The sequence below is a fragment of the Mobula birostris genome, unplaced genomic scaffold, assembly GCF_030028105.1.
Source record: "Mobula birostris isolate sMobBir1 unplaced genomic scaffold, sMobBir1.hap1 scaffold_619, whole genome shotgun sequence".
Lineage (NCBI taxonomy): Eukaryota > Metazoa > Chordata > Chondrichthyes > Myliobatiformes > Myliobatidae > Mobula > Mobula birostris.
In genome coordinates this window covers 217,432-231,983 of record NW_027278339.1, presented here as the reverse complement: position 1 = coordinate 231,983, position 14,552 = coordinate 217,432, and the positions used below count along the sequence as shown (strand labels likewise).

The 14,552-nt window shown below is 54.8% G+C and overlaps 1 protein-coding gene across 1 annotated transcript in view; it reads left to right on the top strand.

The window, feature by feature from the left end:
- The window catches only part of LOC140193616 (myosin-7-like), a gene marked incomplete at its 5' end in the record, with an annotated part of 46,512 nt that overhangs the window by 12,628 nt on the left and 19,332 nt on the right, over positions 1-14,552 (top strand). Inside the window, 8 exon segments of the mRNA XM_072250774.1 lie at positions 2,306-2,476; positions 3,170-3,479; positions 5,213-5,277; positions 5,487-5,574; positions 5,789-5,906; positions 10,580-10,703; positions 11,337-11,473; positions 11,572-11,827. Coding sequence (XP_072106875.1) covers positions 2,306-2,476; positions 3,170-3,479; positions 5,213-5,277; positions 5,487-5,574; positions 5,789-5,906; positions 10,580-10,703; positions 11,337-11,473; positions 11,572-11,827 — 1,269 coding nt within the window.

The window sequence follows — 14,552 nt, the reverse complement described above, 5'->3', positions numbered from 1 at the left end:
TCGCCCGGGCTCAGCCACTCGCCTCGCCTCATAGTCCCCCAAGGCAAATCCAAGCTCTAGGCGGTCATCCACATACGTCAAAACTCCACACACCTTCACTTCCCCCATGGTCTTCCTCATGTCCCGCGGGAAGGATGCAGGGGCTCCGGATATGCCCTTGGGCATCTTTTCGGATCGGAAGAATCCTAGGGAACTAGTAAAGGCCATCTTCAGCTCAACAGCCGCACTCCTCAGGATCTGGCAACATCCACTCCTCAGATCCAGCACATTAAACCACATCGCATAATCCACACGCTCGCTGCCTTCATCTTCCACACTGCTAGGGTCCAGTTGCCGCGACCTCTCTCTCACTGAGGTGTCTTCAGCGGTCAACTCCCCTCCCTCGTGGTGGTTCGGAACATCTACTAAGAGGGTCTCACCCTCAGCTACTTTCCCCAAGCCGTACCACCGCTGGGTCTCGTTTAAATTCGGTACCGGCTCAAGGCTGCTACACACGTCCTCAGAAGCAACTCGACACGCTGGGTGCCCAGAAAATGCCTCCATGAACTCCAGGGTCATTAACCAATCATCGTCTTCTGGATAATTACCGGCACTAGTACCCAAAGTCTCGGGTGCCCTTGCGGTTGTCAAGGATAAATGCTTCAGACACCGGTTGTAAAACGAACTGTACAACAACTTGATCTGTGCGCCGGGGTCGAGGATAGGTTTAGCATTGCTTCCCTCTATCCATAACGACACCCTGGGGCGTGGCCCCTCCAAGCCTTCAGGAATAGGGTCTTTTCCTTGCGGAAGTTCAGTGGTACATTGCTAGGAACGTGCTTCCCCAGAGACCGCAGGCCGTACCCCCACTGGGCCTCCACTAAGTTTCCCGACACCTCTCTGATCAGCTGAACAACTGATCCCCTGAAATGATCCCCCTGGCACTACAAGCAATTTAGCCGCCCTCCTCGCCAGAGAAGACACACTGAAAACTTTCCCCCCTCTTTCAAATAACTGACAGCTGTCACTACGGTGTAAGTGAACCTGACAGCTCTAACACCGTCACCAGCCCGCCTACTCAAACTTTCAACCAATCCCTGTCGCTCTCCCTCAACCGAGCACTGCCACTCAACTAACAACTGCAAGATCCGCTCCGCCCACGTCTCGCATACCTCCGCCCCTCCTGGGGTGGACACTATCCGCAGTGTCAGGCGGAGCCTGCCAGAGCTAGAACATTTATTCGCAGACTCTACCTCCAAATCAGACCACTCTTTCCTCTCTCTCCCAACTGCATGGACAGCCCTGAGTGCCACCTCTAACTCGTCAATGCTAGTCTGAACTCGAACAAAGACCGCACCCACAACGCACACAGCAATCAACAGCAAATAACCCACAGAGACACACATTACAGATGTAATCAGGGCACCCACACAGCATACCAACAGACTCAAGCATCCCGGACAAAGCCCCCACAATGTAGCCCCCTGGCCACCCTCAGGGTCGCTCGGCTCGCTGTCGTCTAGGGAAACAGCCTCGGCCCCGCCAAACTGGGTAATTCGTTTGTGTGGATGTTGTGTGAGGTACCCCATCCCGCCCAAATAACAGACATTACACCAGATGCAATTAAATGATTTACAGTTTATAGATATTACTGGAACTATATAATTAAAAGAGAATAAAATATAAAAGGAAAATAAAAGGCGCCACACTTATCAAAGTTCAATCTCTTTGTGAACAAAAACCGTTGGAGCTCAAGGACCACCTTCTTCACCCTGCGAACCCTCAGACCACCTCGACCGGCCGCCTGGGACCAACAACGGTGGTCGACCAGACGCTCCAAACGAGTCCGTCTCCGTCTCCTCGCCGAACGTCCCGCTCGGGGTCCGACCCCGTTAGTGGACTCACAGCACCTGGTCCATCCTCTGTCTCGCTCTCCCGCCTTCTCCCCCAAAACCCCGCGCATACAGTATCTTCAAATACACCAAAACCATAACAACTATCCCAATTGGTTAATAGCACCCTCTTATCACCCTCTAAACCACAATAAGCTGCTAGCGCAAACTTTCTCAGCGTTAAAGCACAACAAAGCCGCATTCCCCAGATTAACATAACAAAAATCGCCATTTTAAATGTAACAAAAGAAAGACCCCGTACATGTATACTGCTCCCCCTGCACTGTCCTTTCACATACTGGGGGCGGAATCAGACTTCGAGTGAGGATCTCTCCACACCACCCCATCACACACACTCCGGGGAGCGGGTAGGGGAGGAGGTTGTAGAAGGGACCCTCACCGACCCTGTTGTTTTCCCATCCCCCCCCCCACAGTTTAACTCCTTCGAGCAGCTCTGCATCAACTTCACAAACGAGAAGTTGCAGCAGTTCTTCAATCACCACATGTTCGTGCTGGAGCAGGAGGAGTACAAGAAGGAGGGCATCGAGTGGGAGTTCATTGACTTTGGCATGGACCTGCAGGCCTGCATCGACCTCATTGAGAAGGTAGGGAGGTAACCAGTCCCCTGACCTCCCCTCCACTTCAAATTCTGAGACCAGTGTCTCGACTGTCTAACCCTGAATTCTCCACACCCCTGGTCAGACACTTGTACCTCCAACACCAACCTCTTGACCCTCTGACCTCCCCACCCTCTGATCCCAGGCTCTGACCTCTACCCTGTACGTGTGACCTCCCACCTCTGAACCTACTGCTTCCTGTGACTCAATTTTACCTCTCTCCTCCACTCCCTCTCTCCCTCATTCTCTCTCCCCCTCCCCAACTCCCCCCTCTTCCCCCTCCCCTAACCCCTCCCCTACCCCCTAACTCCTCTCCCCCTTACCCCTTCCCCATCCTCTATCTCCTACACTATCCCCCACCCCAACCCTCCTTACCAACCCACCACTCTCCCCATTTTCCCTTCACCCCCAACCTCTATCCCCTCCCCCACACTGTCCCTCCTCCCCTTCCCCTTCCCACTCACCTCCCCTCCCCCTCTCTCCTACCCATCCCCCTCTCAACCTCTACCCCAATTCTCCTACCTCTCCCCCAACCTCATCCCACTTCCCCATTTCCCTCTTCCCCTCGCCCCCATTTTCCTCCCCTCTTACTACCTCGCTCACCCACTCTCTCTCTTTCTCTCCCCCTCTCTGACCATCCCTACAACTATAATTCCGCTCTTCCCCCTCCACTGCCTACAGCCAATGGGGATCATGTCCATTCTGGAGGAGGAGTGCATGTTCCCAAAGGCCAGCGATATGACCTTCAAGGCCAAGCTCTACGACAACCACTTGGGCAAGTCGGCCAACTTCCAAAAGCCACGGGTGGTGAAGGGCAAGCCAGAGGCTCACTTCGCACTGGTCCACTATGCCGGTACTGTCGACTACAACATCATGGGCTGGCTTCAGAAGAACAAGGATCCACTCAATGAGACCGTGGTCGGCCTCTACCAGAAGTCCTCCTTAAAACTCCTCGCCCATCTCTTCGCCAACTACGCTGGCTCTGATGCAGGTGAGGTCCTGGTGCAGTATGATCTCACTCTGTATGTGACCCCGGGAGTGTGTGATGGGACGGTGTGGGGGGAGATTCACTGTGTGTCTGACCCCGGGAGTGTGTGATGGGACGGTGTGGAGGGAGATTCACTCTGTGTCTGACCCCGGGAGTGTGTGATGGGACAATGTGGAGGGAGTTTCACTCTGTGTCTGACCCCGGGAGTGTGTGATGGGACAGTGTAGAGGGAGCTTCACTCTGTGTCTGACCCCGGGAGTGTGTGATGGGACGGTGTGGAGGGAGATTCACTCTGTGTCTGACCCCGGGAGTGTGTGATGGGACGATGTGGAGGGAGTTTCACTCTGTGTCTGACCCCGGGAGTGTGTGATGGGACAGTGTGGAGGGAGCTTCACTCTGTGTCTGACCCCGGGAGTGTGTGATGGGACAGTGTGGAGGGAGATTCACTCTGTGTCTGACCCCGGGAGTGGGTGATGGGACGGTGTGGAGGGAGTTTCACTCTGTGTCTGACCCCGGGAGTGTGTGATGGGACGGTGTGGGGGGAGTTTCACTCTGTGTCTGACCTCGGGAGTGTGTGATGGGACAATGTGGAGGGAGTTTCACTCTGTGTCTGACCCCGGGAGTGTGTGATGGGACGGTGTGGGGGGAGTTTCACTCTGTGTCTGACCTCGGGAGTGTGTGATGGGACAATGTGGAGGGAGTTTCACTCTGTGTCTGACCCCGGGAGTGTGTGATGGGACGGTGTGGAGGGAGATTCACTCTGTGTCTGACCCCGGGAGTGTGTGATGGGACGGTGTGGAGGGAGTTTCACTCTGTGTCTGACCCCGGGAGTGTGAGATGGGACGGTGTGGAGGCAGTTTCACTCTGTGTCTGACCCCGGGAGTATGTGTTGGGACGGTGTGGAGGGAGTTTCACTCTGTGTCTGACCCCGGGAGTGTGTGATGGGACGGTGTGGAGGGAGCTTCACTCTGTGTCTGACCCCGGGAGTGTGAGATGGGACGGTGTGGAGGGAGATTCACTCTGTGTTTGACCCCAGGAGTGTGTGATGGGACAGTGTGGAGGGAGTTTCACCCTGTGCCTGACCCCGGGAATGTGTGATGGGACGGTGCGGAGGGAGTTTCACTCTGTGTCTGACCCCAGGGGTATGTGATGGGACGGTGTGGAGGGAGTTTCACTCTGTGTCTGACCCTGGGAGTGTGTGATGGGACGGTGTGGAGGGAGTTTCACTCTGTGTCTGACCCCGGGGGTGTGTGATGGGACGGTGTGGAGGGAGATTCATTTTCTGTGTCTGATCCCGGGAGTGTGTGATGGGACGGTGTGAAGGGAGTTTCACTCTGTGTCTGACCCCGGGAGTGTGTGATGGGACGGTGTGGAGGGAGTTTCACTCTGTCTGACCCCGGGGGTGTGTGATGGGACGGTGTGGAGGGAGATTCATTTTCTGTGTCTGATCCCGGGAGTGTGTGATGGGACGGTGTGAAGGGAGCTTCACTCTGTGTCTGACCACGAGAGTGTGTGATGGGACGGTGTGGAGGGAGATTCACTCTGTGTCTGACCCCCGGGAGTGTGTGATGGGACGGTGTGGAGGGAGTTTCACTCTGTGTCTGACCCTGGGAGTGTGTGATGGGACGGTGTGGAGGGAGATTCACTCTGTGTCTGACCCCAGGAGTGTGTGATGGGACGGTGTGGAGGGAGCTTCACTCTGAGTCTGACCAAGGCTGCTTCCTTATCTGTTTTAGCAACGGAGAAGAAAACAACCAAGAAAAAAGGGTCTTCGTTCCAAACTGTGTCTGCACTGCACAGGGTGAGTCAGCGAGTCAGGTAAAATCCTCCATCCTCTGCACCCGTCCATGTCTCCATGACCCTTCCCCGTCAATGTGGTGCGCTCCCTCTGTGCTCCTCTGTGTGTTTTTGACCCCTTCCTGCCCTTGAACGTCTCCGTGACCCCTCCCTGCCAGCACTCACTGTCTCCTCTCTCTCTCTGTCTCCCCCCCACCCAACTCCACGCCCCAGGAGAACTTGAACAAGCTAATGGCCAACCTGAGATCCACCCACCCACACTTCGTCCGCTGCATTATTCCCAACGAGCAGAAGGCACCAGGTATGGAGAGGGTAGAGTGGTCACAGGACCGTCACTGGGTGGGGAGAGGCACGGTGGAACATGCTGAGCTAATATTCCCTCTTCTCTGTCCCACCTCTCTTCTTTTTCTCTCTCTCTCTCTCACTGCCCCCCTCTCTCATTCTTTCTCTTTCCCTCTGCCCCTCTTCTCCCCTCTCCCTCCTCTCCCCTTGTCCTCTCTCATCTCTTTCCCCAGGTGTGATGGAGAACCCCCTGGTCATGCACCAGCTCCGTTGTAACGGTGTCCTGGAAGGAATCCGTATTTGCCGGAAGGGATTCCCCAACCGGATTCTATACGGGGATTTCCGGCAGAGGTGAGTAATGCCAGGCAACTCCCCCCCTTCTCCTCTCTCACTGCCTCCATGGTACTGCGGTCAAAAGGCTGAGAGCTTCGTCCCCTGGTATCCCTCCCCTTAGTCTGTCCGGTTCCAACCAGGTTGACGTCACAGCGTAGAAAGCTCAGCGATGCCTCTGCTTCCTCAGGAGGCTAGCAGAATCCAGCATGTCCCCACTGACCCTCCCCTTGCCGAATCTTATTGTTGCACTGCAGGAAGCTTCCTGTCTTTCTGCATCTTGGCTCGGTACGGCATCTCCTGTGCTCGTGACCACAAGAAACTGCGGAGAGTTGTGGACACAGCTCAGCACATCAGGAAAAGTAGCCTCCTCCTTGGGTTCTGTCTACAATTCTCACCATCTTGGTAAAGTAGCCAACGTAATCAGAGACCCCACCCACCACGGACATTGCCTCTTCTCCCCCCTCCCATCGAGCAGAAGACACAAAAGCACGTACCACCAGGCTCAAGAACAGCTTTCATCCCACTGCTATAAAGTTCAGAGTTCGTTTATTATCAAAGAATGCATAACCATAAGACCATAGGCCGTAGATGCAGAATTAGGCCATATGGCCCATCAAGTCTGCTCTGCCGTTCAATCTTGGCTGATCCTTTTTTCTGCTCCTCAGCCCCACTCCCCAGCCCTCTCCCTGTAATCTTTGATGCCATGTCCAATCAAGAACCTGTCAATCTCTGCCTTAAATACACCCGACGACTGGGCCTCCACATCTGCCTGTGGTGACATGTTCCACATGTCAGACTCGCTTCACCTAGTGGCATGATCTCGGGGGTGGCGCCCCCTACCCGGCCAAACCTTAGCACTCTTGTTTGGGTGGATGCTGCATGTTGTGTCCCCTAGGTAACATCAGTACCCCGAACTAACATTCAGTCCACAACGTACGGTTAAATGATTAAGATTTTATATTTAAGCACGGGGTTAGTACAGAAACAAAAGAAAAGGAAAACAAATAAAAGGCGCCAATAATCTCATAAACATGCCCAGTGTACAAACATTGGAGCTCACAGATTCCCTTTTGCTGATCCTTCTTCGCTCGTCGTTGACCCCTGGGCTCCGCTCCAAGCCCAGGCCCAGCGGGTCCGGCAACCGTCTCCTCAAGCCACGTCTTCTCTCTTCATCCTCTTCGCGCCTTCTCCCAAAGCCCACGCAAACTAACAGCTTTCACGCAGACAGAGAGAGTAACATCTATCCCAATTGGTTAGCAAATGAATACAAGTCCTGTTATCACTAATTATAACCCAAACATGCTGCTATGGAGAACCACTGCCTCAGCAGTTAACAGTACAGAGAAGCCATTTTTATTCACCTTAGCAGTAACATAAAAGTGAAACCCTTAAACAGAAATTCACTACCCTCTGAATCTCTGTTTTAAATGGAAACCCCCTCCCCCGCCGCCCATCCTGAGGCTGTGCCCCACCATGGGAAACATCCTTTATACATCTACTCTGCCTCAACCTTTCAACATTCGAAAGGTTCCAATGAGATTCCACCCCCCCCCATCCTTCTGAATTCCAGCGAGTACAGACCCAGAGCCATCAAACGTTCCTCATATGATGACCCTTTTATTCCTGGAATCATCCTTGTGAACCTCCTCCGGACCCTCTCCAATGCCAGCACATCTTTTCTTAGATGAGGGGCCCAAAACTGTTCACAATACTCAAGGTGAGGCCTCACCAGTGCCTTATAAAGCCTCAGCATCACATCCCTGCTCTTGTATTCCAGACCTCTTGAAATGAATGCTAACATGGCATTTGCCTTCCTCACCACCGACTCAAACTGCAAGTTAACCTTCAGGGTGTTCTGCACAAGGAATCCCAAGTCCTTCTGCATCCCAGATTCCTGGATTTTCTCCCCATTTAGAAAATTGTCTGCACATTTATTTCGACTACCAAAGTGCACGACCATGCATTTTCCAATGTTATATTTCATTTGCCACTTTCTTGCCCATTCTCTTAATCTGTCTAAGTCCTTCTGCATCCTACCTGTTCCCTCAATACTACCTGCCCCCCCACTAATCTTTGTATCATCTGCAAACTTGGCAACAAAGCCATTTAATCCATCATCTAGAACATTTATATACAGCATAAAAAGAAGTGGTCCCAACACCAACCCCTGTGGAACACCACTAGTTACTGGCAGCCAACCAGAAAAGGATCTTTTTATTCCCACTCGCTACCTCCAACCAATTAGCCAATGCTCTAGCCATGTTAGTAAATTTCCTGTAATACCATGGGCTTTTAACTTGGTAGGCAGCCTCATGTGTGGCACCTTGTCAAAGGCCTTTTGAAAGTCTAAATATACAACATCCACTTCATCCCCTTTATCTATCCTACTTGTAATCTCCTCAAAGAATTCCTACAGGTTCATCGAGCAAGATTTTCCCGTGGGAAAACTTTGCTGACCTTGTCCTATGTTGTCCTGTGTCACCAAGTACTCCATCACCTCATCCTTAACAATTGACTCCAACATCTTCCCAACCACTGAGGTCAGGCTAACTGGCCTATAATATCCTTTCTTCTGCCTTCCTCCTTTCTTAAAGACTGAAATGACGTTTGCAATTTTCCAGTCATCTGACACCATACCAGAGTCCAATGATTTTTGAAAGATCATTTCTAGTGCCACCACAATCTCTAATGGTATCTCTTTCAGAACCCTAGGGTGCAATTCCTTTGGTCCAGGTGACATGTGCACCCTTAGGTCTTTCAGATTTTTGAGCACCTTCTCCCTTGTAATAGTAACTACACCCACTTCTCTTCCATTACACACTTCAACATCAGGCACACTAATAGTGATTTCCACAGTGAAGACCGAAGCAGAAATTATACAAGCCTGAGATTCGTCTCCTTACAGGCAGCCACAGAACACGAGACCCGAAAGAGCCCATTGAAAAGAGACCAATAAACACGAAACGCACAGAGAGCGAGAAAAAAGGCATAAATCGTACAACCAATAAAAACAAGCAATAGCATTTAGAACAAAATTGATTCCTTAGACACAGAAGCCCGGAGCAGGCCCAAAGCCTCGGCCTCAGTTCATCACACAGTGGAGCAAATTATTGCAAAGCTCGCAGGCGTGGAAGCCCGGAGCAGGCCCAAAGCCTCGGCCTCAGTGCCACGGAGAGCAGAGTAAACGTCGCGGAGCAGTGAGCCGCGCCGGCTCGACCCCTGCCTCCAGTCCCCGGCACCCGGCCACTGTCCGGTTCCCTGGTACAGTAAGATAGGCTCTCCACTTTACGCTCTGCCTCATTACGGTCTTGTACTGTGTCGCCTGCCTGCGCTGCACGCTGTAACACTTTATTCTGCTAGCGCTTTCCCCTGTACTACCTTGATGTGCCTCCTTTGGAACGATGCGTCTGGATGACGCACAGCGATTTCCAGTTCATCTCAGCACGTGTGACAGTAACAAACCAATTCTGATCTCCCGGGAGGTCATAGCCCTCCAGACGACCTTCCCAGTGAGCAGAGAGCACTGGTGACCTGGCTCTTTGCCTGAGCTTTGGGGAGGTTTCGGGTGCCACGGCAACGCAGCGTTTGGCGCGACGCTGTTACAGCTCGGGGCGTCGTGTTTCCTTCCCGTGAATTGAGCAGGTTTCCTTTGGGTGATCTGGTTTCATCCCACGTTCTAACGCCAGTTTCCCCCTCATGTTCCCCTTTAAACTTTTCACCTTTCACCCTTAACCCACGACCTCTGGTTGTGGGTTAATGGTTCATTGTAAATGGTCCTGGTGGCACGGCTCACAGGACCGGAGAGGCCTGTTCCACGTTGGTTCTTGAAATAAATAAAAATATGCATCAGGATCCGGTTTATGAACATACAAAGTACAGTTAATATCAAAGTACGTATACATTATACAGTCCTGAGATTCATCTCCTTACAGGCAGCCACAAAACAAAGAAACCCCAAAGATCCCATTAAAAAAAGATCAACAAATGTGTGGAAAGGGAAAAAAGTCATGTAGACAATAAACACAAGCAAATAGCATTCTGAACGGAGGTATCTCAGGCATGTGAAATTTGTGGTGTTTTTGGTGGCAGCAGTACGGTTAAAGACATTAAAAAAAGACCATAAGTTATAACCACAAACACAAGGAAATCTGCAGATGCTGGAAATTCAAGCAACACACACAAAAAATGCTGGTGAGCACAGCAGGCCAGGCAGCATCTATAGGAAGAGGTACAGTCTCAGCCCGAAACATCGACTGTACCTCTTCCTATAGTTGTTGCCTGGCCTGCTGTGTTCACCAGCAATTCTTGTGTGTGTTACCATAAGTTATAAAAAATATTTCAAAAGAGGAATAGCAAGGAAGGGTTCATGGGTTCATGAACAGTTCAGAAATCCGATGACGGAGGGGGAGAAGCTGTTCCCGAGGGATTGAGTGTGGGTCCTCAGACTCTTGTTCCTTCTCCGCGATGACGGTAATGAGAAAGGGGCATGTCCTGGGCGGTGAGGGTCCTCAGCGATGGGTGGTGGCCAGGGACTGCTCACCTTTCTGCTGTTGAGACCCCAATGAGGACGTGGGTTTGTGATCCTCCATCCTTCCTCCCCGAAGTCCACAGTCCGTTCGCCGGATCAGTCTGTGGCTGGGAACGCGATTCCTCTGTGGGTCAGTGGCTCAGCCAGTCTCTCCCGCTCCCAGGTACCGGATCCTGAATCCAGCCGCCATCCCGGAGGGACAGTTCATCGACAGCAAGAAGGGTGCCGAGAAATTGCTGGGTGGTTTGGACATCGACCACAACCAGTACAAGTTCGGGCACACCAAGGTAGGGGGGACATGGAGGTGGGGGGACATGCAGATGGGGGACGGAGGTGGGAGGTGGAGATGGGGCATGGAGACAGGGAGGGGGGCACGGAGTTGGGGGGGTTACAGATGGGGAGGGATGTAGGGGAGGGAGGGTTAACAAGATGGAGGTGTAGGGGGAAGGAGTAATGAGATGAGGAGGGAGGGGGTAACGACATGAGGAGGTACAGGGTAATAACACAGGGAGGGAGGGGGTCACGGTGTTAAGGATGGTTGTGAGTGAGGGAGGCGTTACGGAGACGGGCTGTGGTGTAGGGGAGGGAGGGGTAATGAGATGGGGAGGGGTGTGTGGGAGGGAGGGGGTGTCACAAGGAGATGAGGAGGGAAGGGGTCACGGAGACGGGGAGGAAGGGGCTAATGAGTTGGGGAGGGGTGTAAAGGAGGGAAGCGGGGTCACGGAGTTGGGGAAGGAGAGGAGGGTCACACGGAGAGGGGAGAGTGGTGCAGAGGAGGGAGGGGGTCATGGAAATGTGGAGGAGTGTCACAAGGAGACAGTGTGGGCTGAAGGGGAGTGGGTTTGTGGGGAAGGATGACAAGGGACCTTGCTCTAATTCCCCACGGATGTTACTCCCCCCACCAACCCGTCCCACCATAGGTTTTCTTCAAGGCCGGGCTGCTGGGTCACCTGGAGGAGCTGCGCGACGAGTGTCTGGCTCGGATCATCACCCGTATCCAGGCCCAGTCCCGCGGTCTGCTGATGCGTATCGAGTTCAAGCGGATCGTGGAGCGCAGGTAGGGACCTTGGAGAGGGAACGGGAGGTAGGAGGTGGGGAAGAGAGGTTTGTTCTGCTGTTGCTGACCCCCTCCCCCTGTACCCCCCACCCCCACAGGGATGCACTGCTGGTGATCCAGTGGAACGTGCGTGCCTTCATGGGGGTGAAGAATTGGCCCTGGATGAAGCTGTACTTTAAGATCAAGCCCCTGCTGAAGTCGGCCGAGAGCGAGAAGGAGATGGCTTCCCTGAAGGAAGAGTTCCTGCGGCTGAAGGAGGCGCTGGAGAAGTCGGAGGCGCGGAGGAAGGAGCTGGAGGAGAAGTCCGTGTCCCTTCTCCAGGAGAAGAATGACCTGCTGCTGCAGCTGCAGACCGTGAGTTCAGCAGTCGTCATCCTCCCTCCCTCATCCCTCATCCCTCCCTCCCTCCCTCCCACATCCCTCCCTCTCTCATCCCTCCCTCCCCTCTTCCATCTACTTCTCTCCCTCCAACTCCCCCCCACCTCCCAAATCCCTGTTAATTGTCCCCCATCCCTCTGGCCTTCTATGTCCCTCCTCCCCATCTCTGCAACCCTCCCTCGAACATCCATCACCCCTCTGCTACCCCACTCTTCTCATCGCTCCTCTCCTTCTGCCCATCTCCATCCTTCTCCCCCTCCTCTTGGAACCTCAAGGACCCCTTCCCCCTTCTCACCCACCCACTTTCCCTCCTTGGATCCTCACCAGCCTTACCCTCACTGTCGTTCTCTCTAACTCCCTTACCCCCTCTGACTGCCGCCCCCCCTTTTGTTCCTCTCCTTCCTCCTCTCTCCCCCTCACTGTCCCCCATTTCCCCTCCTCACTGTCTCCCCCTTTCCCCTCATCGTCACTGACCCCTCGCTCCCTGACCGTCACTGACCCCCTCCCTGTCTCTGACCGTCACTGACCCCTCTCCCCCGACCATCACTGACCCCCTCCCTGTCTCTGACCGTCACTGACCCCTCTCCCTCTGACCGTCACTGACACCCTCCCTGTCTCTGACCGTCACTGACCCCTCTCCCCCTGACCGTCACTGACCCCCCTCCCCCGACCATCACTGACCCCTCTCCCTGTCTCTGACCATCACTGACCCCTCTCCCCTGAACGTCACTGACCCCTCTCCCCCGACTGTCACTGACCCCTCTCCCCCGACCGTCACTGACCCCCTCCCCCTGACCGTCACTGACCCCTCTCCCCCGACCGTCACTGACCCCCTCCCCCTGACCGTCACTGACCCTCTCCCCCGACCGTCACTGACCTCTCTCCCTGTCTCTGACCGTCACTGACCCCCTCCCCCTGACCGTCACTGACCCCTCTCCCTGTCTCTGACCGTCACTGACCCTCTCCCCCGACCGTCACTGACCTCTCTCCCTGTCTCTGACTGTCACTGACCCCTCTCCTTGTCTCTGACCGTCACTGACCCCTCTCTCCCTGAACGTCACTGACCCTCTGCCTGTCTCTGACCGTCACTGACCCCTCTCCCTCTGACCGTCACTGACCCCTCTCCCTGTCTCTGACCGTCACTGACCCCTATCCCTCTGACCATCACTGACCCCTCTCCCTGTCTCTGACTGTCACTGATCCCTCTCCCTCTGACCGTCACTGACCCCTCTCCCCCTGACCGTCACTGACCCCTCTCCCCCGACCGTCACTGACCCCTCTACCTGTCTCTGACCGTCACTGACCCCTCTCCCTCTGACCGTCACTGACCCCTCTCCCTGTCTCTGACTGTCACCGACCCCTCTCCCTCTGACCGTCACTGACCCCTCTCCCTGTCTCTAACCATCACTGACTCCTCTCCCCCTGACCGTCACTGACCCCTCTCCCTGTCTCTGACCGTCACTGACCCCTCTCCCTGTCTCTGACCGTCACTGACCCCTATCCCTCTGACCATCACTGACCCCTCTCCCTGTCTCTGACTGTCACTGATCCCTCTCCCTCTGACCGTCACTGACCCCTCTCCCCCTGACCGTCACTGACCCCTCTCCCTGTCTCTGACCGTCACTGACCCCTCTCCCTCTGACCGTCACTGACCCCTCTCCCTGTCTCTGACTGTCACCGACCCCTCTCCCTCTGACCGTCACTGACCCCTCTCCCTATCTCTAACCACCACTGACTCCTCTCCCCCTGACCGTCACTGACCCCTCTCCCCCTGACCGTCACTGACCCCTCTCCCCCGACCGTCACTGACCCCTCTACCTGTCTCTGACCGTCACTGACCCCTCTCCCTCTGACCGTCACTGACCCCTCTCCCTGTCTCTGACTGTCACCGACCCCTCTCCCTCTGACCGTCACTGACCCCTCTCCCTGTCTCTAACCATCACTGACTCCTCTCCCCCTGACCGTCACTGACCCTCTCCCTGTCTCTGACTGTCACTGACCCCTCTCCCTGTCTCTGACCATCACTGACTCCTCTCCCCCTGACCGTCACTGACCCCTCTCCCTGTCCCTGACCGTCACTGACCCCTCTCCCCCGACCGTCACTGACCCCTCTCCCTGTCTCTGACCGTCACTAACCCCTCTCCCTCTGACCGTCACTGACCCCTCTCCCTGTCTCTGACTGTCACCGACCCCTCTCCCTCTGACCGTCACTGACCCCTCTCCCTGTCTCTGACCATCACTGACTCCTCTCCCCCTGACCGTTACTGACCCCTCTCCCTGTCTCTGACCGTCACTGACCCCTCTCCTCCTGACCATCACTGACCCCTCTCCCCCTGAATGTCACTGACCCCTCTCCCTGTCTCTGACTGTCACTGACCCCTCTTGCTCTGACCGTCACTGACCCCTCTCCGTCCCTGACCATCACTGACCCCTCTCCCTCTGACCGTCACCGACCCCTCTCACCCTGACCGTCACTGACCCCTCTCCCCCTGAACGTCACTGACCCTCTGCCTGTCTCTGACCGTCACCGACCCCTCTCCCTCTGACCGTCACTGACCACTCTCCCTGTCTCTGACCATCACTGACTCCTCTCCCCCGACCGTCACTGACCCCTCTCCCCCTGACCGTCACTGACACCCTCCTTGTCTCTGACCATCACTGACCCCTCTCCACCGACCGTCACTGACCCCTCTCCCCCTGA